The sequence below is a fragment of the Ammospiza caudacuta genome, chromosome 12 (genome assembly GCF_027887145.1).
Source record: "Ammospiza caudacuta isolate bAmmCau1 chromosome 12, bAmmCau1.pri, whole genome shotgun sequence".
NCBI classification, from domain to species: Eukaryota; Metazoa; Chordata; class Aves; order Passeriformes; family Passerellidae; genus Ammospiza; species Ammospiza caudacuta.
The window spans coordinates 11,798,939-11,823,511 of record NC_080604.1 but is presented as its reverse complement, the minus strand read 5'-3'; the positions used below and the strand labels follow the sequence as shown (position 1 = coordinate 11,823,511).

The 24,573-nt window shown below is 56.3% G+C and overlaps 1 protein-coding gene across 1 annotated transcript in view; it reads right to left on the bottom strand.

The window, feature by feature from the left end:
- PLXNA1 (plexin A1) overlaps positions 1–24,353 on the bottom strand; it is a 115,119-nt gene extending 90,766 nt beyond the window's left edge. The window contains exons 1-3 of the mRNA XM_058813203.1: positions 24,221–24,353; positions 9,323–10,669; positions 3,090–3,272 (exon numbers count right to left, since the gene is read on the bottom strand). Coding sequence (XP_058669186.1) covers positions 3,090–3,272; positions 9,323–10,525 — 1,386 coding nt within the window. The 5' untranslated portion in view covers positions 10,526–10,669; positions 24,221–24,353. The remainder of the gene's footprint in view (positions 1–3,089; positions 3,273–9,322; positions 10,670–24,220) is intronic.
- Between the last annotated feature and the right edge of the window lie 220 nt (positions 24,354–24,573).

Below are 24,573 nucleotides of genomic sequence, written 5' to 3'. Positions count from 1 at the left end.
ACGGGTGCAGTGTCAAACGTGCCTTTCCAGCACATGACTGAGCACTCCCACTGCAATCACACACACAGCTTCCTATCTACCCAAAAAATACAAAAGACAACCTGGGAAAATTATAACTGCCCAATAAAACATTGCCAATTGAGGACAGGCGGTTTCCAGGAAAAACCCAAGCATTAGGACACGAGCTTCATTTCCCTTTCAAAAACATCCCCCGATATTCCTGCTGCTGCATGCTCACAGCTCACGTCCCCTGTCACTTCCCCATCCACAGCACTCCCAGACTGTAGGGTGCAAGGCCAGGTCCCTGCCAGGTCAGGAGTACAGAGGAAGTGGTTCAGTGCCAGCTGCAGCAGTGCTGGAACCCATCCCTGCATTGTTCACCTGGGCATGGCTGGAATTCCCCGAGTGCCCCAGTCCCATGACTGCTGGCACGGAGCACAGCGAGCACGCGGGACCAAGGGCTTTCCAAGCCTGGCCTCTCCACATAACTTGGGATCAGCCAAAGATAACTGCCTGCCTGGTACTGCTGCAGGACAAGCTGAGACTGGACTGCCACAGGTTCTGCTGCTGCAACTCGCTCAGCATCCCAGGGGATGTGACCTTCATCCCCTCGGTGCCTCCACATCCCAGCCCACAGAGAGAGCTTTGCAAATCTGACATTGCCTGCAAGCTCCTTCCAGCCCCCCCAAAGTTGGGTCTCTCTGCAGCTGGTGGCAGCAGGTGCTGCCCAGCACCCTGCCCTCCCGATAGCAACTGTTGGTGGCAGGGCTGGGGACAGGCTGCAGGGCAGGCACAGGCTCGCGTGGCTTTTTGGGGGGACAAAGGGAGGCTCTGTCTGCACGCAACAGTCTGAACAAATGCTGGGCATGGGAGCTGCCATCCAAGGAAAAGCCAGACACAGCAGTGACTCTGGCCTGACCTTACCCCGGCCCAGATGGCGGGATCCGTGCCCCTCAGCAGAGCAGCATCCATTAAAGGGGGTGGGGAGGGAGGCCCCCAGCTGTCAGTGCAGCCCCTCCTCTCCCAGAGGAGATGCCAGAGCTTCTGCAAAGGGCGGGGGGGACAGCAGGCTGCACCAAGCCTAGGGTGGGTGTTTGCCAAGGGGACAGTGGGAAGCACCAAGAGTTTAAAAGCAGAGGGATTGCAGCCACTGCTGAAGGTTGCACCCTCCCACACACATCCTCCCCTCTGCCTGCAGGAGCCACCTTGGCTACACTCTGCTGAACCCCTGCCAGGTATCGCATCCGCTGGCCGGGGACACGCTGGTGCCACTCAAAGACAGGTCAGCAGCCCCTGCTCAGCCTCCTGCCCTGCCTCCAGCCCTGGCAGCCAGGCAGTAGGATCAGGTAGCTGCTGAGGCAGCGCTTCGCCAGGCAGCCCCTGCCGCAGGAAGGAGGGCTGAGCTGCCCACCTCAAGGTCACTGCAGGGACAAGGAGAGCACCTCGTGGTGCAGGACTTGGAGCCTGCAAAGTGCTCTCAGGCTGCCATCAGAGAGCTCTGCAAAAACAGGGGATCTGGGGGCTCCAGGCAGGATAAGCCTATAAACCTACCCAGCATTCCAGCACTGAGACAGGACCAAGAGCCATCTCTTGAGTCTCATCAGCTCCACGTCCTCATGCCCTGCAGGGCCAGAGTTCCCCACCAGCTCTTTGGGGCACCAAGTTCAAAACTAGGAAAAACAAAGCTTGAGAAAGCCCTGAAGGGAGGGAGGACACTCAAAATACACCAAAATACAAATACGTGACCTGTAGTTATGGCTGCAGCATGCAGCCCACACACCAACCAGGTACCCACACTAGTTGACCCCTTCCAAATGGCTCTGAAGGTGCAAAGACCAGGGAAAAACTGAAAAAAAGCAGTTAGAAGAAAATCCAAATTGCCATCTAAAAACCAACCACCAGCTCCTCTAGGTAACTGAGGAACTAGAGGTGTAACACTGTCCCTGTGGCTTTTTGAACCCTCCTCCCACATGCTACTCCCTTCCCATCTCCATCTAAAAGCTCCCATCTGGAGCCCAGAGCAGGAGAAGCCTGCAGCAACCTGACACCAGTCCCTCTGGACCCCTCATTGATCCGGAAGGGAGGACGGGCTGCCTCTATCCCGACAGCCTTGCTGCCGCTGTGCACCCTCCAAGGACTGCAGAAAGACAAGCAGAACATGTGGGGCTAGAGAGGACCCCTCCATCATGCCCCCCACCCCAACATGTGCTGCCCATGCCCCAAAAATGCTGCTAATAGTCAGAGGCACAGGCAGGTCTGTCAGGGGAACAGGGGCAGAGTGAGTAGGATATATGGGGGCTACACAACAGCATCCTCCTCCAGATTCCTGCCAGGGAAACCACCCTGCCTCCTGCAGGGCACCCTGGCTGCACAGGCCAGGAGATGTAGCAAAAATGCAGAATGCTGTGCCCAAAACAGAGTGCTGAAGCACCTTACAAGTTACAGAGAGATGATCCAAACCCGCCAGCCATGCTCTGGTCCATAGCAGGGACCCTAGCAGGACCTCCACATGGCCTCTCCGTGGCTGAGGATGTGTTAATGGAAGCTATGTTTACACAGGGCATGTACAGCTGTAATTACAGGCATGATGTTATGATAACAGGAAATCCGTGCCCTGTGGAGATGCAGGCAGAGAAAGGCACGCATGGAGCTCTTTGCTAATTGCCACGAGCAGCCTTTTGTGCCCAGGCAGGGGGCAGGAAGTGAAGGCTCCCCCTCGCCAGCCTGGAGCCATCACACCCACCCTGCCCAGGTCAATGACAAGGCCAGATGGACAGAGGATCCAGATGGACAGAGCCTGCCTCATGGCAGCTCCAGGGAAAGCCCAACTGCCCTCGAGACGTGACAGGATGGGCTCTGAACAACCATCAGCGACGACTCACCTTGCTTATGTCATAACCCTTCCAAAAGGGCAGAGGTTTTGTAAATTCAGTTGGCAGAGAGAAGCAAGGGGAAATTTCCCCTCATGGGCCCTTTGCACATTACCCCAAATATATCAGGTCACTCTATTATGGAGGCCCAGCCCAACCAGTACCCACGAAGGGCAAGGGCTCATCCCTCCCCATGAGCACCACTGAGGGCTTTCCTACCTTTTTGATCCTCCCGCTCCGTGTGCCCGCAAAGACAACAGTCTGTCCTCTGTAGTCATAGGCAGCCACTGAGGTCATGCCATCTTCCTTATCCACAAACAGAGGGGTCCCCTCGATGGTGACAGTCCCGCCCAGGGGCTGGTTAAAGTCCTGGCCACAGAAGTTGTCGTCGATCTGCAGCGGCTGTTGGAAGAAAGCAGAGGAGAGATGAGATTTTTGCCAATGCCTCAACACGTTGGACCTCACAGACGGCAATCAGCCATCTCCTACCTTCACCCCACAGCTACAGCACCACCTTTGGCAGCCTCCTACAGCAGCCATCCCACCTCACTAGCCAAGGGAAGCCATGGCTTGGCATTTCCCTAACATTCCCTACACACTGATGTAAGCCATTGGGACAGATGCACGGCATGCAGGCCCTCTCTACATTTGAACAGGCCCTGCAGACCAAGACCAAGGATCTCTGTCCCCTGCATCCTACAGAGCAGCACTTACAAACACAGCAGGAGCCAGTGGAGCATCCCTGCTCCCCCCTCCATCCCCATCTCAGACACGTGGGATGCCAGCACAAGCTCCCCAGCACACACACATTCCTCTCCTCCTCAGCCCAGCACTAGCTTCAAAAAAAAAAAAAAAAAAAATCAGCTTGGCAGCGAGGCAGGAGGGGCTGAATGCTGCACCCCAGCCTTCCCCCAAAGAAAAAACACTTCCCAGACAAGGCCATGCCAAGGTAAACAAGTCAGGGCTCCTGGAAGAGCTTCACTTCACATAGCAAAGCCTCCAGCAAACACCCTACCCACCTGCCAGCCCTGTTCCTCCTCCCGCAGGAACGTCTTTGGGAAATCCCCACATTTTTTCCATGCTGCCTTGCCCCAGACAAGGCCTGGCTCAGCCAGCTGCCTCCTCAGTTCAGATCAAACCCACAGATCTGGGAGAAGCTTTTGCAAGCTTTCCCTCTGCCTGGGGAAAGGCAGAAGCAGGACTGCACTGGCCTCTGTCCACTCTCAGGGTTGTGAGAGCATGGACTTCTTTCAAGGACAGTGTGATGATGGGCAAGGCAAAGACAAAGGGATGCCCCCTGTGAAAGCTGAGATGCAGGCAGGGGAGTGGGACCAGGACCAGATCCACAGCATTCACCCCTACCTCAAGCATCCTCACCTGACCTGCTGAGCAGAACAACAGACCCTGGCCACAGCTGCCTGGCCTGGGGGGCACATGGGCCTCCCAGTGTTCCCACATGATTCAACAGCCTCACATGGTCACACAGCACCAGCAAAATCCCCGCTCTGTCCCAGGCAGTGAAGGGCTTTGCCCAATCCCCAGGGGTGGCAGCAAGCCTGGATGCAGGAGGGTAAAGTGGCAAGGCAGGCACGACTGACAGAGACAGCCTGCTCCGGTCACAGGATTCTTCCGCTTCACAAGGCTCCTTATATAATTTTGAATTTAAAGGGGAGAGAGTTTTTTTGGCAAGCAGCAGGCTCCAAATGCATGCCAGTCCCCAGGGGGTTTTAAATCCATACCGCATGTGCACAGAGCATATGGGAAAATGCCGAGCTCCCGAGCTCCACGTACGCAAGGGCAGTGCAGAGCTCTGCAATTCCCACTCATCTCTGCCTGGGAAGCCAGGATCAGCCCAGACTGGCTCCCACCAACAGGCACCCATGTGGAGGGGAGAAAACACAGCACTTTTCCATGCCCCAGCACAATACACTTGCAGCTTCAATGGCATCGGGCTCCCACAGCCATGGCAGGGCTGCTCGCCCTCCTCACCATGCCACCATTCCAGCTCCAGGGCCAGTGGTCTCAGTCCCTACTGCAGCAGGAATTCAGTGCTGTGTCAGCCGTCCAAAAGGGAAGGAGCAGTCACACTCAGCCCATCAGACACTCTGGGGATGCCCCCTCAGTTACTCTAACTTCTGGTTTTGGGTGTTAATGTACAAAGATCAGCTCCCTTCCCCGCCTGACTGTTGCTCATGCTTCCCTGAACTAGGGGAACTCCTACAGCCAATCATGACAGACATGGGGATCCCCAAAACAGGAACATGGGCACTGCACGTCTCTGCAACCACAAAAAAAAAAAGAGGGAAGGGAAATCACAAGCTCTCCACTCATCCTCTGAATGCCAGCCTTGCCCTCTCCTATCCACTGGCCAACACACACACTAAGCATCCTCCTCTGCATTACGAGAACAGGAATTTTAAAACAGCAGATCCTAGAAAATTATCTTCCTAATCACAGAGTGAGATGCGATCAGTGCTCCAGCTGACACAAAGCTCCCATCAAATACCTGGGATTCCTCAGCTGCTTTGCTGGGGAAAAGATTCTGTCCCCCACAGCCCAAATAAACCCCAGCACCTCCCACCCAGCCATCTGCAGCAGCAGAAGGGTTCAGGGCAATGCCACAAAGGTATTCAATCCCTGGCACCCCTGGGTGCAGGTTCTGCTCTCTCTGAGCTCGATCTGCAGCTTCCCCAACCCCGCGGCTGCTGAATATGCAAGAGGAGAGATGTTGATGGTGTTTACTGCTCTCTGCTTTGTCTCAACATACTCTCTGGGAAATGACAAATACAGCTGCGCTCTGGGACCGAGGAACTCCCGCCGCCGCCATGCCGACACCACCTCGATAAATAATTACGCCGACAATTAGCTCATTAACAGCAAACTGCCTCGTTAGGGAAGCGCAGACGGCACAGAGGTCGGGCCAAGGGCGGCAGTGCCGGGGTTGTGGAACCCACCGACAGAACCCAGCAGATGCGGGCTGCGGGCAGAGCCAAGGCAGAGGGACGGAGGGCAGGATGGACAGAGGGACAGCTGTGCCCCAGCCGGTGCTGGGAGAGACAGACAGACACCACGGCACTTGGGGGACAGTGACCTTGCAGTGCATGAGCCTGCGGATGCTGGGATCTGCAGGAGGCATCGGGATCTGCCCACTCTCACATTTGCATGGATTTTTGCAGGGACGTCAACCTTTAGTCTATTGCATGGGGGGTTGCAGTGTTTCCTTTGGGGGTTTGGGGTTTTTTAAAAATTATTTTTATCTTTTGTTTCTATTTCCATGCTTTCCTTTGGCACCCCTCTCAGTTGCCCCTGGCTCAGACACCCCAGGGCAGCTATCTGCACAGCACAGCAGTCTTCTCTCTCCCAGCACTATTTTTTCCTCCCCAAAACAGGGTCAGGAAATTCGGATTTCCTGGGGAAAGGGACCTGAAGGAGGGGGAAGGCAGGCCCACAGCGAGCAGGAGCGGGTGTCTCCTGATATGCCTTGTCTCATTGCCTCTCTTCAAGCCCACTTACGAAAGCAATGAGGGAGCAGACAGCACGACAAGGCTCGCATCACTCAGCATTATTAATTAGCCAGTAATTCGCCAGTTAACACCATTATAGGCTCACCCCCTTCCCCCTGTGCACCTCCAGGGGCTGTGATGGAGGATGTGGAGGGATGCACAGAGCCAGGGAGGAGGTTACAGGAGGCTGGTACAAAGTGCCAGGCTGGGATGCCAGGCTTTTTGTGCATTAATCGCTGCTCAGGAATAATCCGAGTGTGGTACAGTTTGTTACCACCTGCATTTCTCTGGCTGCCCCGGAAAGGATTTGGCATATCCTGGCCCACTTTCAGCCAGTTTGTCACCAGCCATTGTCCTGTGCCAGCAAGCTGGGCAGCAAGCCTTACTGAGGAGTCAAAACTCATTTTCTCCCTGGGATAGCCCAGGGAAAGCTGATGCCACATCCCGCTGGCTCCAGGCACTGGCTCTGCCCACACTGCCAGCCCAGGAGCCAAGGGCTCCAGGAACTCTAAATAACTCCCTGCTGCAACATCTGCACTCCAGCTGCAGCCCAGTGCCCTTTGCCAGCCCTGCTACACCAGCCCTTGCTCCCCCCAGTTTGGGGACAGGAGCACTGGGCAGATGTGCTGAGCACATCTGGCCCCAGGCACAAAGATCTCCCAGCCCTGTGCTGCACAGGGGAAGGAAAGAGCCAGGCTACACAACACCAAACCCCTCTCAGTGAAACACTGGGAGCAGCAAAGCCTCTGGAGAGGTTCAGGGGCAGTTTAGGCAGTGGGGCTGGCACAGGGAAATGGCCTGGGTGCTTCCACAAGGTGCCTCTGCTGCATTTGGAAGTCCATGCTCAGGTCTTGGGTCTCACACCAGTGTGAGGAGTCTTCCTACAGAGCCAGTTCCTTCCCCTTCTCACTTCCAGATCACAGCATCCCAGAAAAAGGGAGAGAGAAATGGGAAGCAGGAATTCACTCCACTCACCAGCACTAAAGAGGAATCACTAACATCTCCTGAGCTATCTGCCAGGCCTGGTTGCCTCTCCTCCCAGCTCCAGCACCAGCTCTGGAGAATTCAGCACTGGTGATGAGTATCCATTGGCCCTGCACTGCTTGAGGTCTGAGAGTGCAGGGCTGACAAAACCTCCTCCAACATGGGCCAGCCTCAGCCCCTTATTGCCACGAAGGAGCACAGCAAGAGAGCTCCTTGCCCATTTCCATATGGATGGGGTGTAAATCCCAAGCAGCTACTGACTTGAGCAATTACATTTTGCCTCCTTATAAATTAAAAAAAACCAGCATATCCTTTATTTTCTGGCCAGTCCTCACCACCAAGACTGCCATGACCCACCCTAGAGGTGGCTTTATTTTATTAGGGACACAGAAATTCCTGCCAGAGGGAGGCTACATACTTCCAGTGGTCTAGTTTGGCCTGTGCACAACACAGCAAGGAGCTGAGGGCTTGACTTATGATCCAGTCACATCCTGCCCCACTCTGTCTGGCAGCTGGAGAAGGACTGGGACAGAAAACACCACCTGGAGGAGGGTGTCACTCCCCAGCCCAACTCACACAAAAGCAGGAGCCTCCCCATCACAGCACACATCCTTCCACCCCACAAGAGCCATATCTGCAGGACCCAGAGAGTACCGGAGATCCACTCACTCCCAGGCAGCAATCCTGGGACCATCAGAGTTTAAAACATCCCTGGAGTGCAGGGGGGCAGAGCAGGCTCCCCAAACCGGGGGATGTGGGGCACTGGAGAGGTGAGCTGGGAGCACGGGAGGCAGCACTGAGCAGTGAGCACAGAGCAGCTCCACGGCAGAGCCAGCAGCTGCACGGCCCAACAGGCAGCCGTGTAACGATTTCATCATTTTCCAGCAAAATTGAATTAGTTCAAAGCCAAAATCTGATTTGTGAGCCCAGCGCTCTTGACAGCAAACCCTTTACTTTGTCAGGCAGCTGTTAGCTGTCTCCTTCAGAGTGCAGTGAGGACGGTGGGAGAGAGGGCAGGGCTGCTCTCAGGGACGCCCCTGCCCACCTGCCTGCACCCAGAGCTCTGCTTGAGCACGCCTGGGGGCTTGCTGATGGGTGCTGAACACCAACAAGCCGCACCTGGGGGAGGTGGGTGATAGCAGGTGGGTCAGGACCCCCACCAGACACTCCCAAACACTCACACCAGCAGCCCAAGCCTGCCTCAGCCCTGTATCTGACCCTGCTTGGGGACTATCCAACCTGTGACCTCTCCATCACCTGGAGATGTAGCCTACAGCAACTACGTGTGGTTTGTAACATTGCCCAGAAAAGAATGCAGTAACAGTAACAGTTCAATGAGAAAACAAACCCAAGAAGCTGGGAGGTCTCCTGCCCACCAGGACTCAGAGGTCCCACACTGAGCAGCTGAGACACCCAGCTGGGAGCCAGGCAGGAAAACACCTCTCTGGGGACAGAGGGAAGTGTTCTATCAGTTGGGAATCACTGTTCCAGGACAGCAGCACTCACCTCCTGCACCTATGCATGAGAGTTTGCACTGGTCACTCCCAAAAGCCACCCCACTGACAGTGCCTTGTGCTCTCCCAGCACCCCATGGAGAGGATGTGATCTCTCCATGCTGAACATCTGACCAACTTCTGCTGGGACCACCAGCCTCCCCAGCTCCCTCCATCAGGTCTGTGCTCCCTGTCCTGCACTTCCTGCTGCTTCCAACACCTTCTGCTTGGCCACTGCCAAGCCCCAGGTGACAGAACACCCACAAATGCTCTCTGCAAGGGACTCCACAGCAGAGCTGCAGCAGATGCCCTGAGGCCTGAGCCTACCACCCTTCCAGCCCCAACTCACTGACACTGCCCATATCCACAGGGAAAACACAGCTCAGGTGAAATCACCGGGGAAGGTCCAGCTAGAGAACACCACCAGAAACCAGAAACAGTCTGGCTTGAGTAAAGACAGGTGGGAACTCACCGAGTTGATGCAGCCCAGCTCCTTATTCAAGAGCCAGGGCAGGGAGAGTTTCCCTTCCCCTCTGTAGCATGACTGGATACGCTCCTTGATCTTATCCTTGATCTTCTTCAACGTGAAGAGGCAGAGCACAGACTCCTTGGGAGGCTTAACCCTATTTTTCTGGCCCTGGGAGAAGATGGTGAAGAGGATATCCTCCTGCTCTGAGATGCCCAGGTACTTGGCCAAAGCCTTGCCAGGCTTGGTCAGGTAGGCGTCCTGGATCAGCCGGTACTCAATGCCGTCCTGCACGCAGCCAATGGGGAATTCCACATAGGAGTAGAACTTGGGGTCATCCACACAGAGGCGGACGATCTTGGAGGTGAAAAACTGCTCCCCAGTGGAGTCGGGAGAGGTCAGCTGGGTGTCCAGCTGCAGGGTCAGGTAGTAAACAAACTGCTCGCTGCTGAAGCTGTAGATGTAGTAGATGTCAAAGGTGGGGAACTTGGAGAGTGTATCCGAGGGGATTTTGAGCTGCGAGGAGACAAACTCATCCTGGTAGACAAAGCCAAACATCTCCGCGTTCTCCTCGTTGGCCATCAGCTTGCGGCTGGACAGGGTGGGGAAGTACTCCGACTTCCCATCAATGGGCGTCCCAATGAACAGCTTGTTCTGCCCGTTCAGCACCTCGATGATGACGCCGGACATGGTGCCCGACTCGTTGACGCTGGAGAGGTAGTGCTCCTTGCGGTGGTGGGGCTCGCCCAGCTTGAAGAGGTCGTCCAGCCGCAGGAACTGGCAAATCCCCTGGGAGGCACTGCCGCAGGCGATCAGCCGATTCCCCGAGTAGTCCACCAGCAGCAGTTTGTTGACGTTGTTGGTCGTGACCAGCCCGTGCGGGCAGGACTGGACGCTGGGCGGAGGGTAACACTTCTCATTGTCCTCCACGGGCCCCGTCACGTGGGTCCTCAGGAGCGTGAGGTTATTGGAGAGCTTGTAGATCCGATTGACAGCCCCCACGTAGACCTCCCCAGTTTTGTTATGGACCACCAAGTGTGTCAAGCTCCAGTCTGTAACCGGGAAAGTCCTAAAGGGAGATTTGGGGCTGCCTGCCGCCAGCGGTAGCCAGGTGCTCCCCAAGAGCAGCAAGGTCCAAATGTGGATGGACAAGTGGTGCTTGAGCCAAAGGAGCCACATTGCAGCAGCCTCACATCCAGCCAAGGCCATGCCCAAACCCAGCCACAAAATAAATAGAAACAAACCCAAACTAAAGGGATGGGGGAGGGAGGAGGAGCTAATGGGAAACACTCTCCTCTGCTTCCTCTGCGCTCCGCATTCAGGGCATCGTGGGCGTGGCCAGTCCAGTCAACCCTAGAGGGAGAAAGACAAGAAAAGTGGGGTTAGGAGGCTTTCCTGCAGTCTCAAGCATCTTCCACCCCACCCAGGAGACTCTGCTGCTTCACATTTTTCTAGCAGGCAGAAGAGACCCTGACCTGCTGCCCCAATCCCACTCTGTGGCAGTGCTGGGAATGGATGCAAAATCCCAGCTAGCAGCAAGCACAGCCCAAGCCCCTACACAGAGGGGGATCTCAAAAGCACCTTTTAAAGGAGTTGAGAATCTCAAAAGCACCTTTTAAAGGAGTTGAGAGAGCCCAGAGCCCTGGCATGTTGCCCACTATCCTGCCACCTGCCTGCCAGGAGGGGCATGGGCAGGAGGGGTTGGAGGGAGCACACGGGCATGGCAAGGACAAGCCTGTCCTTCTGGCATTTCTATGCATTAAAAACACACGTCCAGACATGAGACAGTTGGTTTGAGAGGCTCCAGAGGGACAAGGGGCACACACAGGGGGGATGGAATGCTCTGCCTGCTGCTGTGCCACAGCTGGGGCTCACCAACAGGGAGCAGCCAAGCAGTGGGGAGCCGCCAAACACCCCACACCGGGGTGACCTCTGCATCCCAGCAGCAGGGAGGAGATGGCCATAGGAAACCAGTGCACAGTTCTGCTCTCTGTGTCAGTTCAGCAGCCCCTCCATGATACCCCATCCCTGTCTTCTCCATCCACCCTCCCCACACAGGCAAAAGCACCCCTAGACTAACCTGGGGTTGTGTAAACCCCCCTGCAGCACACAGCCCACCCCACCATCACAATCCATCCCAATCCATCCACCCCAGGTGGAGCCAAGGTCCATGGCTGGGGCACCAGCTCAGTTTCCCAGCCAGTGCAGATAAGCCACTCCAGAAGGGAGTGGAGGAGAAGGAGAGCCTCTCCCTCTCTCCTTATCACCCATCTCTGACTCAGCCCAGGACAACCTCCCAGAGGATCCCCAGCAGGGAGTGGCACAGGTAGGAAATATGGCCCGCGGTGACTGGCAGCTCTGCAGATCCCAGCCAGGGCAGGGCAGGGCAGGGTGTCAGAGGGCAGCCAGCTGCCATATCAGCAGGGCTGAACGCTGCCCCACCCTCAGCATCCTGCCCTTGGCAGGGCTGTGGGACCCACCAGCCAGGCCTCATGCAAGCCTTGGGGGGCTGCATCAGCACTGAGCCATACAGCTACCCCAACATTCCATAGAGCATCCTTCACTTCTGCTGCTCCCCTCTCAAGCCACAGAGCCAGAGAAACTTTTTTTCCCCTTCTCCAACTCCTAGCATACACAAGACTGCCCTCTCCTTTTTCAGGGCAAGCCCAGCCCTGGCCACCCCTGCAGCCCTGCCAGCTCTCCTGAGCCCCAGATACATTGGGCAAAGCTTCTGCACCACTTCCAAACCCTCTCTGCAGATCTGCCTCTGCCCACAATGCTCCTCACCCTGCTGTCTTCGACTTCCCAACACACCCACCTCCAAGGCAACAGTCTCAAGGGACATTGGGACAACGGCACATGAGCAGCACTGGGACCAAGCCCAGATGCCACAAAGCTCCATGGGTGTGGAGACAACCAAAGCACCACCCTGGAAATCATCCCCATGGTCCTAATCACCCATTCCTACCACCTTTTCCAACACTGGAAACCTCCCAGTAAAGAATAGGTAACAAAACTGTCAGGGCAAGGGCACTCCCAGAAGACACACACACTGCTCGGAATCTTCCTTTTTCTGAGCTTGCTGGTAAGAGAATAAAGAGAAGCACCCCATATCAGAGCTTATTAGCCCCAAACCACATTGATGTGGGACCGAGTGGCACCGTGAGCACAAACCCACTGGTTAGCCCAGAAAGCCACAGCCCAGCAGCTGCAGGCATTGGGGTTTCCTGAAGGAAACCAGAGAGTGGTTTCCCACCCACTGGCACAGCTGTCACCAAGGCACTGCTCCCACAAGGCTGAGCCCCTCAGGAACAGCACAGTGGCTGCCTGGCAAGGAGACCAGCACCAAATTCATGTGTCAGTGACGTGCCAAGGAACAGGGAAGATGGGGAAGGTGACAGTGGGAGATCGGTGCAGCGTGGGGATGCCAACCAGAGCATCTCCTGCCAGGATGAGAGAGCATGACAGGGAACTTGCTTTCTTGGCGCATTTCTATGATTCACTGCTTCTATTTCAGGAAGTGGGTGAGAGAACTAGAGGTCAAGCTGCTGCCACAAACCAGGGCTAGAAAGCCCAACAGGAGATTCCCAAATTAACGTAGGGAGCTGCAAATCAGAAGTTGGAACGAGAGCAAAGTGAGGCAGAGCTGGGGCAAGCTGAGAGATGACACTCTGCAGAGCTCCTCAGAGATTTCTGCTCCTAAATATACTGCAGCAGCAACATCTCGTCCTAGTGACCTGACACAAGTGGTGGTTTTGTCCAGTAAAAACCATCAGTAACGATTAATAAAAATAAAACAGCACAAATAGTTGGTTTGTCTGCTTTTTTTGTGATTCAGTGATATGGGTTCCTGAACTTTGAACTAAAGCAGGGCTCAAGCCCACCATGGTTCAGGCAGCCCTGCACTGCTCCCTGCCCGTGGAGCAGCAGCAAAGGGCATTTCCCTGCTGTCACACAGCCTCCAAGGGCCACAGAGAGGTCACAGGGCAGCTAAGGCAGGGCAGCTCCTCCCCTGGCACCCTCCTTAAACCACAGGGCACCCAAAGCCCTGGGGCTGCATTCAACTAGCACCTCGCCCTGGGGTCACCCAGTCCAGGGCCACCAGATGACTGTCACCACCAGGAAGCAAGACCTGCACCACAAACACATCCAGAGCAGTCCAAAGGCATGGAAAACCCTGGGCAGATACCCTGGCGCCAAGCCCCGCCCTGCAACAGGCAGCAATAAAATAATTCACCCCAGCCCTGCTGCATGCATGCCAGCTGGGAGAGCAGGACCACAAATGCAGCTGGCAGTGCTGCTGGGCAGCAAGTGATGCAGCACAGACTGAGCATCCCCAGGGCTCCCCCCACAGAGGGGCCACACCACAGGCCAGACAGCACCACAGGCTTGTGTTTTGATTTCCATGTGCACACACAAACACATAATATATGTATATACACACACATGTATTTATAGAAGGAAAGCAGCCTTCAGAAACAAAGCCAGCACAACAGCCAAATCCTCCCCAGTCCCCTTCATCCCCCCTGGAAAGGACATTTGCTCACAGTTTCACCTCAAAGTGGCCACAGTGAGATGGGTGCAGCCACTGCAAAACTCAGATGGGGGTCACCCACCTCAGCAGGGCCAGCACCCACAGATCCCAGCCTCTCCCAGTGAGCCTTTCAGCAGCCCCAGGGATGCCAGTGCCCTCCCTCCTGGCTGCTGGAGAGCTGGCAAGGGGCAGCAGCACTCATCCCCCCAGGCTGAGAGCTCCCTGCTCCTGCAATGTGCCCAAAAACCTGTGCTTGGGATGGGAGATCACACTTTGGGAAAACAATCATCACTTTTGATAGCACAAAGCAGGAGTACTGGGATGGAAAAACTAACCTTAAAAGGCAAAGACTGGACAGAGAGTTAAGGACCACCTCTCCACTCATCCAGGCAGCAAGTCCAAGAGTCAACACCAGCCTGCAGAGCAGCAGCCCTCGGGGGAGCACCCACAGACAGGGTTTAAACATGCAGACAAGCACAGAGGTGCAGATCTGGCACTCACAGACCCGCCTGCCATCCCTGCTTTTCCATCAACACGACCCCAGCAAGTTCTCTCCCAGCAAAACACCCCAAGAGCTTTATAGCCTTGCACTTTAGCAAGGGAGGTTGGAGGAGAGAAGGTGTGGGATTGAAAACCCCCACATAACCCACCCACAAAAGGGGAAATGGTATCTAAAGGGCCTTTACCTGTAATCCCTCCAAGCCACTGGCTGCTCTCAGCAATGAGAAACAGCCAAGAAGGGACCAGCTACAAGCTGCCAGTATTTAGCAAAGGGGAGAGAGGGGAGATTATCCAGGGGAGAAAAAAGCCTTCAGCCACAGGAGAGGCAGTCTCACCCCAGAGTTGCTGTATTTTTAGGTTCATCTGGCTGGGAAAAGCCTTGCAATGAGGAAAGCCTGGTGGTGGTACAAATTGGAGCTGCACTACACATGCAATTGCTGCAACAGGGCTAAACTTTAACTCCTTCTTTCACTGCATGCAGTCATTGAAAACTATTTGGTTAGAGTCCCTCCCTAGCCAGTGAGTTAAATCATTAAAAACCTTATCCCTGGCTCAAACCACACCCTGATGAAATCAATAGCAGGCTCTGAAGCTGCCCCAATCTCCATTACTATCACCCAATCAAGAATGTCTTCAGTTTCTTCCCAGGTTCCTGCCATCCCTCCCAGGCAGGGGCTGAGGACTCCATCCTGCCATCCACCCCAGCTTCCACTCCTGCCCTGCAAGGATCTTCTGGGCAAAGAATTCAGCCTCTTTTGTTCTGAGAAACATGACAAGGAGAAGCAGCCATCCACTGCCCAAAGGCTCATGAAGCTTGACCCTCAGCAAAAAGGAGCATAAAAGAACAAGCAGTGAGGAAATTAAATAGCATTTCTCAAGTGCACAATTCCCCTTCTCTGGTCCTCTGCAAGAAGTCATGTCACGCCAAGAACAGCTTAAACTCCAGAGCAGCTCTGGAGCCACTACGTGCACTCACCACTCACCACTGCAGGCTGCTCTGCAGAGAGCCCTTCCAAAAAGGGCTCACAAGCATTTCCGAGCTGGAAACCCAGGCTCCCACAACCACAGCGTCCCAAGGCAAGGAGGCACATGAGGACAGCCTCAGCAGCCCTTCCAGGAAACCAGGCATGGACAGAGACCTTACACATTTCCCAAATCCATACACCAGGAGTGAGAGCTGGTGGCTGTCCTTTGCCTTATTCCCACAACTCACCTGGGTATCACAGTCCATACAGGGCCCTGCAAGGGCTGCTGAGGGGTTTTCTGTTTGCAGCCCACGTGCTGGATCTGGGCTTCCCAGGAGAAAGTGCCCCCCACCTTCCCTTGTGCTCCCTGCAGCCGAGAGAGGAGCACACAGACCTGGACCAGTGCACAGCCCGTGGGCAATCATCCACACAGGACACAGCCTGCTGCTTCCCATCCTCCTTCAGGAAGTCTGTCCATCAGTTCCTCCAACCCCTCTGTGCCTCTCATCATCCCCAGACCCCAACCCAAGGCACTAGCACACCAGCCATTGGACTGTGGCTTCCTACTATCAACACCCAGGTCAGTTCAAGGCTTCAAAGACCAGCCTGATGTAAATTTTGTCACCTCAATCAGGACCAATTAATAACATCTTGCCCGCATCTTAAGAGCAATGTAGTACAGACCAAATTCCCTGAAGGCCACCTCCCCCTTTGGCTTTGGCCCACACACTCTCAGACTCTGATTCTCACAACCCATCAGCCCACTGCCCCACATAAATGTCCCAAAAACCAGCCCTGCTGGCAGAGGTCACCTTGGTCCAGCTGGACCTGCAGAGACCCAGAAGGTCACTCACAAGCAAGGTCTCTAAACAGCAGGGAAGTCCAACAAGAGATCCTCTGGCCGTCAGCATCCTTCCCCTGTCTGATCTCATTCCCTGGGGAATAACACATCACTCATCATGTCTCACTCCCCAGCCTGCTGCTCCACACCCCTCACTGGGCCAGGGCAGCCACAAACACAAGTCATAATCTTACCCTCCCCAGATCAATGCCCCTCTTCCAACCCACCTCTCCAAGCTGCATTTTCACCTCTCTGTCACAAGTGCTTTCCCCAAATCCCAGAGGGAATCTGGAGAGATCCCTCTTTGCAATGGAGCACTGCCACACAAGCATTCCTGGTTGCTGGATCCCCTCTACTCCAGCAAAGTGAGCTCATTCTGGGGTTGGTTTAATCCCAGCTAAGCTGAAACTCCCATGGTTCTGCCTGGCCCCTTGCTGACACCAGCACTTGTGCTGTCCTGTGGCAAGCCAAGCATTACTGCCATCACATTAGTTCTGATTAAAACAACCACAAAACTTCTCCAAATGAGTTTTCCCAAGCCACGTGTTCTTCTCCTTCCCCTATCATCCTTCCATCCTTCCCCCTCTGCTTTTTCAGTTATGCTGCCCCAAGAACCACAGCTGGAAACAGTTCAGGTCCTGGCTCTGCTTCCCCTGCAGAGTTTCCAGCTCAGCATAGCCCCATGTTGTATTTTCCCAAGGTGAAGTGAGACATCCAGAGAGAGAGCAGAGCCTCATCTGGCAATGGGACAGGCAGAGAAAAGTCCCCCCACATCAACACCACCACAGGGAAATTGTTCTGAGAGTCCAAAAGAAGCCTCATTCACAGCACCACGGGCAAAGAGCATCTGATATTAACAGGGAGGTGCCACAGCAGTGGCTGTACCTGCACTCTGCTTTCCTATGGGCAGTGCCAGCACAGCACACCCCACCCCAATTTCCCACAGCAAGGGGGTCTCACCCACCAGACCTGGCAGAGCACACTCCAAAGCGTGGGTGCAGCCATGAGCTGCTGGCTGGGAGGGAGAGCAGAGCAAGGCTTCTCCTCTTCCTGCAGATCCCAGCTGCAGCCCCAGGCCATGTTAGACACGGGCACCACCTTGCTCTATGGCCTGATGCCATGCATGAGGAGCTGAGATTCCAACAGGCATCAGCATCATGGACCGGCTCCTTCCGTGCAGAGCCGAGAGGAGGCGGCTGCTCGCCTGTGCTGGGAGGGCTGCCCGAGCACCTCTGCCAAAAACCCACTTTGTGCTAATGAAAGTGGCTGGATGGCAGCTCCAGCAAGTGCCACCACCCCCACAGAAGGCCAGGGAGCCATACAAGGCACAGCCAGTGGGCCAAGATGTCCTGCTGTGCTGGGAGCTGACACCTCCCCGGCACTGTGGCATCCCTCCCTCCCAGCCCTGTCCATGCAGAGCGGGACCTCTCCCGCATGTGCCAGCGCCCCAGGGCACCTCGGCTGATCAGGAACAGCAGCAGCAGCCCTGGAGGCCGGGGCCGCTGGCAGCGTCATGGGGCTCGGCAGCGGCTCTCCTTCGGAAACGGCGCTGCTTCCCTGCCTTCCTCCTCCCCCATTTCTTCCCGATGACATCAGCCTGAAAAACAGGTTCTTGACTTCAGCAGGGCTCATCGGGCCGATTCTGGTCCCGGCAGAGAGAGAGGGAGAGCCCCCCCTTGACTCCAGAGAGGAAGCAGCCATGCAGGAGCCGGACACTGAGATAAGCAGCAGCGGGCAGGCAGGGACCCTGCCAGCATGCCAACACTTGTAGGAATAAAAACCATGGAGAAGGAGACGAGGGTGGAGGGAATGCAACACTGGGGAACATATAAACGTTTTACAGAGGCCGTGGCAGCTGGAAGCTGGGGCTCACACCCCAGCTCTGACACTGCTCTGCTGCAGGGCAGCCAGATCTACCCAGTGCAAAAGTCAAATCCCAGGGCAGGGCAGACTCCCATCGAGCTCCAGCTCGCAGAGCCCAACAGCAAGCCCTCGGGCTGGCCAAAATCACAATGCAGGACTTAACACCATCCAGCAAAGCCTTCCGAGGGCCACAAAGCTGGACACGGACCAGCAGAGAACACACGATCCTGCGAAACATCCTGCCCACCAGCCAAGCTCCAAGATTATTTTTAAACTCCTCCTAAAATATTTTTGGGGTTTCCTCTTCCCCTGTTGAAACTAACAGTCCGCACAGGAAGAGCGAAGCAGCCGCCCGTACACAAAGCCCGGCCGCATGCACAAAGCAAACAAGTTGGTGCCATTACAATCACCTGCGATGTTATCGGCAGCTCTGACGGGGTCGGCGCTGGCAGGAGGAAATGTGGTTTTCACATCGTGCCACTTGAAACGAGTGTGACCATCCTTCCTTGCCCCTGCCCTCCGGCAGCCATGCCAACACCCTGGTAAAGACGGGGAACAGCCCGTGGATGTGGGGCTACACACACAGGAAATTTCTCCCCCTAACACAGGAATTTATGTCTTCTCTTGCCAGGAATTTACTTCTGTGAGAGAGACTGAATATTTTGACAAACAGTTGTTTAACTAAACGCATAAAGTAAAGGATTCACAGGGCTCCTACAATGACACCAAGACTTGCCTGGATGGGGAGGTGAATCTGCAAAGGATCATGCCCCCGACATCGAAGCATCCAAGCTTCCCAATAATTTTGGGAAACCATCCCCGCTCCCAACCCTTCACATGCCAGACTGCATCTCTGCTCCCTCAAACTCCCAAGAAAACATGAAGAGTCACTCAACATTTATCAGTTCAAAACACATGTGCAATTAGCAGGATTTTTTTTTCCTCCCTCCAGTATAATTATACATGTTTTAATGCAATTACCACCCCTGTATTTTGTACATTAAACAGTAGGCAGCCCAAGGAAGAGAGACGCTTTTATTTTTCTTGGCTTTGCCTTCCTGAAAATAATACTATGTTGCAAAATAACTCCGGAAGACGGACTTATCTTCACCAGAAAAAGAGGGAGAGAAGAAGAAAAAAAGAAAACGGGAAGAGGGAAGGAGAAATCTCACAAAGAAAAAGCAGGGATTGAAGTGTCCCTCCACGCTACCCTCATCCTCCAGTCCCCACACAAACCTGTACCTGGAAACCGCCCCTGATTCCACGGACAGGACTCAGAAGCAGCCTCAGCCCTTCGCCATCGCCGACAGAAAGGAAAACTGGACCAAGAGAAGGACAGAAAGGAAAACTGAACCAAGAGAATGTCCTGGTTACTCAAGCTGGGGTCATTAGCCGGATTAAAGCGCCGAGCTCCGGCCAGCAGCACGGAGAGCAAAGTGCAGCTAAACTGCCCAAATTGGATTAGCAGCGCTCCCGGGCCTCTGTGCCAACTTGGCTGGCAGATCGAGGGATGCTCAGGATGAGGAGGTGGGCAGCCAGCCCCAGGGCTGATCTGCAGGCTGCCGGTGGGGAGAGGAGGGATGAGGAGGAGATGGTCCCTGCACAGCAGGCCCCCAGAGCCACACAGCCAGTCGCTGGCACCCCTGGCATGTTCTCACCTTGGGCACTTTCTCCCACAAAATCCCTCACAATCTCAGCTCAAGGAGCAAAGAGGATATGGCACCCTGGCTTGCACCAGGCCCTGAGCTGAACCCAGCAATAAAATTCTCCTCTGTGCTTCAGGCAGCTCACGAGGGTCTCTGGCCCCAGGCACAGACCAGCACAGCTGGGCACAGGCCAGGGCTGCATTTGGCTCTCATTACACCGAGACACCATGGGGACAGAGCAATCACCCAAAATAGTCCATCTTGCACCATGCAAGGCAACTTCAGAGGAGAAAGGAGCAAAAGTGTTTATGGAATGTGAGCCTGATGACCTGGATGTGGAGTTTTCTTCCAGACTCGAACATCTTGACACACCAGCAACAAAGAGGAGGCGTTCCAAGCCTTGGCTAAAGGGAAAATAAACTTTGAGATGTTTTTCATTCAGGTTTTTAAATGGTGGCTTCCACCTGGAACAACGGCTGGAGGCAGCCACAGAGGGTTCAGAGAAGCAAGGCAAACAAGGACACCTTCCTGTGTCTGGCTATGCTCTGACAAACCCATGGGAAGGTGTGGGCTTGGACACAGCACATGGCAAGTGCAGGGCAGAAGAGCCAGGACTGCCCATGCCTGGCACTGAAACCACCAAAACTTATTTATTATCTGCAGCTTTTCTCCTCCATGAGGCACAAAGTGTTTGCTCAAACGTGACCTCCAAGCATAGCAGGCAGACCATGTTGGGGTATCTACACCCCAGGCTGCACCCTGGGGAAGGCTAAGAGGGCATGGATGAGGCTGTGGGTCAGGGATGGTGTCAGAGCACACATATTCTCACCAAGTACCATTTATCTGTAGTGGGATGTTCCCCAGAGCACAGCATGGAACACTTCCCAGGTACAGCCAGAGAAGAAGCTGGTTGTCTCCAGTCTAAAGCCAAACCAGCCACCTCACCAGTGGATGGTGGCAAACCCTTGCTCCTCCTCATTTTGCATGAAGCCATGGCACTCAGCACCTTGCTGGGAAAAGGGGCCCCAACCCAAACTCAGGAAAGTTAAGGAGTCATGGTACATGCTGAACTAAGCTCCACATCACTCATAATTCCCAGCCTTTGGGCCTTCCTCTACACACACAGTACATCACCAAGCCATTCACTGGTCAAACCCTGGCTAGGAACCCTCTAATCACTAGTTTTTTCCACATAGCACACAAACTTGAAGGAGACATTAATAGACCAGAGACGACAACAATCTAAGTTCTCAATACGTGCATTCCACCAGTTCAGATCAATGAAAAATTCAAGCTTGCAGGCAGTGAGGATGGCACTATGGGCATTGGGGCAACCCATGCCCACCCTCCTGTCACTGCACAGAGACATGGCACCACCTCTGCTGTCCTGGCTCTTCCAAGGCTCCCCTTCCATTGACCAGAGCTGCCAAAAACCATCATTGACTCCCCACTGGGGACACAAATGACCAAGGCACCAGAACACCCTGCACAGAAAGGCAACTACAACAAAGCCCAGCGGGACTCAGCAGCAGCCCGGCAGGGTGATGCTCCCCCGGTTCGAGGAGCCGCTGTGCCAGCCCGGTCTGTGCTGCTCGGGAGCTGCCGGCTCAGGGCTGGCTCCGGCTCCCTCCCGGCGCTGAGCGCTGCAGCCAGCAGCGAGGCAGCCAGCAACAAAGGCCCTGACCCACACTCAGCGCACAGAATAAACACACCCGAGCTCCCCTCATTAACTCCGATCCCAGGGCCAGATCCTTCGCTTTGTTCGGCAGAAGTGAAACGCAGCGAAGGCGCGGCAATCACCGGCCCGGCGTGACACGGGCACGCAGGGAGCAGGGCAGGGAGCAGGGCCGGGAGCAGGGCAGGGGCAGCCCCGGCCCCGCCGTGGAGGAGGGGAGGCGGCGCTGCCAGCACGCAGCAGCAGCGCCGCTTTATTGCCCTTCCCATCCCGGCTGCGCAAAGCCCGCTGAAGCACGCTCACTGCCCGGGAGCCGCCGGCACGGCCCCGGCCCCGTCTGCAGCGCAGTTCCGAGCAGTTTGTTTATCTCTGCCTCGCTCGGGGAAAGGGCTTTGTGTGACGGAGCACAAGCGCTCTGCTCCGCGGCTCCGTGCGCCAAGGCAGATGCCTGCGCTCTGCTCCAAATCTGATGCTTCTATTAAAAAAAAAAAAAAAATACAGGAAAAAAAAAAAAAAAAAAACAAGAGGGGAAAAACTCTCCCCGGCGCTCCTATCACCGTGCTAAACAAAAGCAATGTCGCCAAAACTTTAATCTTCAGGGTAGCAGCTGCAGAAAGCCCAGGCACCCAGTGGAGCAGGAGCCAGGCAGCCCCCGGCGCTGCCTCCCCGCAGCCCCCCGAGAGCAGCGAGCGCATCCAGGCTTGTCTCTCTCGGAGAGCCACGGGCGGATGGGGAGCACCAGATCACACGCATGATCGGGGATTTTGAATCCAAACTTCCTTACCAGCCTTCCTCACAGCCCCGTGTCGCCACACCGCTGCCGGCACCGGCATCCACTGGCACCAGCAGATCGCTCGGCGGCGAGCGGGAAGAAGAAAAAAACCTTCCCTCCTTGCAGCCACTTAAGAAATTATCCATGCATCCTCCCAGAGGCATCTGCCCCACTGCTTTTCCTTGGCTTCTCCACCTTTCCGCCCTGTTCGGTCACCAGTGTCTTAAGAGAGAGACATCGAGTCACTCATTTTACCCACTGAGTATATACAAAAGACCCTGGGATTGTTCAGGAAGCAATTAGCCGCTGTTCAGAGGAAAATGGTGTTTTCAAATGGATAACCTTTGATGTAGTCAATAGCCTCAGCTCCTCTTTTTTTTTTCTCTTTCTTTTTAATTCTTGCAGCCGCACACGAAAGAAAATAAAAAATAAAAAATTTAAAAAATAAATCCAGCAAAAGGCTGATAATTCCCCCCGACACAGCTCTCGCTCAGCAAAAAAGGATTTTCTCGCAAGCTGGAGGAAAAGCAGCTTCGGGAGGCGGCTCATCTGCCCAACTTTTCTCCCCTCCGTGTCCCGGAGCATACGAGAAGGATCATGAATATTCATCCCCCCCCGTTAGCAGGTTCTGCTTTTGTTTTGTCCTCCCCAAGCAGAAGCCAGGGGGGAGCTAACAAGTGAGGTTAATGCCTGTCTTTTCTCTCCCATCCGTCTCCTCTTTAACCAGTGACCTTCATGTTAAGTCCTGTTTACACACCAGCCCCCCTCCCCTGGCTCCCCCTACCCCGGCGCTCGGCCAGAGGCAGAAGGAAGAATTTTCCCCCAAGGAAGACGAGGGAGGAGAAGGCGATTGCGGGATTCCGGGATTTATTTCAGCATGCCACAGAGATTTTGCAAATCCCTCCCCGATCGCACGCCGGAGCTGCCGCGTGTGTTCGCCGGGCTAAGGGAAGGGGCTAAGGGACGCCGCAGCCGGCTTTATCCGCCACCTTCCCCGTTCACACCGGCGGCGGGAGGCGCGCACCGGCGCAGCCCCGCACAGGTACCGCAGCCTCCCACGCCTCGCTCGGAGCTGCCCGGCGCTGCGCTGCCAAACTACAGCGCGATCACAATAGTACCGATCACAGCGACGGCACGGCAGCCATCTCACCCCATCATATCCCATCCCATCCCATCCCATCCCGCAGGGCGCCCACGGCACCTCCCCGCCGGTTGGGGAGCGCGGAGGGAACGGCGGCGCTGTGGGCTCCAGGACGAGCCCAGCCCGGATGCCGCGCACCGCGCCCCGGCGGGATGCGGGATGTGGGATGTGAAGCGGCGAGAATACGTGAATGGATACGGGATAGCACAATGCGGGGATGGCAGCGGGGACACGGGGCAGTGCGGACACAGCGGTGACAGCGAGGATGCGGGGCAGCACGATGCGGGGATGGCAGCGGGGACGCAGGGCAGGGCAGATCCGTGATCCAAGGCGGCCAGCACGGAAGGGCTGAGCCCGGCTCACGTTCCCAGCGGTGCCGGACCCGGCGGGGCTGGGGCAGCGAACGCCGCCGAGAGCCGGGGCGGGAGGGTGCAGCGGAGAGGGAGGGAGGGGAGGAGGGAGGCGGCCGAGCCCCGCCGCTACACCGGCTAGGGAGGCACCGCTGGCACCGGCTCCCCGCGGGAGCGCCCCAGCCCGAGCAGCTCCGCGATGGGAGGAGGCCCCCAGCCCGTCCAGCCCGTACCTGCCCGCTCCCCGGCACACACCGCCCCGAGACCCGCGCGGGGCGTGCGGCGGATAAAGAAAGAGGCTCGGTCCCGGCTCGGTTCTGTCCCCCCGCGGGAGGCGGCTCCCGGAGCCGCGGGGCGCAATGCGGGCTGGTCCCGGCGGCAGCAGCGCGGCGCCGGCCCTGCCCGGCCCAGCCCAGCCCTGCCCGGCCGCCGCGGCCCCTCCGCGCCCCCCGACGGGGCCGCCGTGCCCTGCCCGGGCCAGCCCCGCGCCGTCGCCGCGGTGCCAATAAAGCCAAATATTTTAGGGGAGCCATAAAGCCAAATCCGCGTTATTTTTAGCGAACAGACCGATCGCGCTCATCGCGCCGCGCCCGAAAGTTGCAGCCGGGTTACTCACGGCTCCGGTCCCCGCTCGCCTCCGCCGTGCCAGCCATAATTGCATTCCACACCAAGCCGCCCGCCGGGCCGCCGCCGCCTTCTCCGCCGCCGCTGCCTCCTTCTCCTCCGTCCCCTCCTCCGCCTCCTCCTCCGCGCCCGCCTCCCCCCGCCGCCGCCGCCGCCCGGGGCTCCGCGCCCGCCTCGCTCTCGCCGCCGCCGCTGCCCCGCATGAATGGGACGGGGCGCGGGGCCCCGACGGAACGCCGCCCGCCGCGCGCGCCCCCGCCGCGCGCACGCGCGCACGCCCCGCACCGGCGGCGCGAGGGAAGAGCCCGGGGAGGCGGGGGCGCGCCCGCGGGCCGCCTGCAGGGG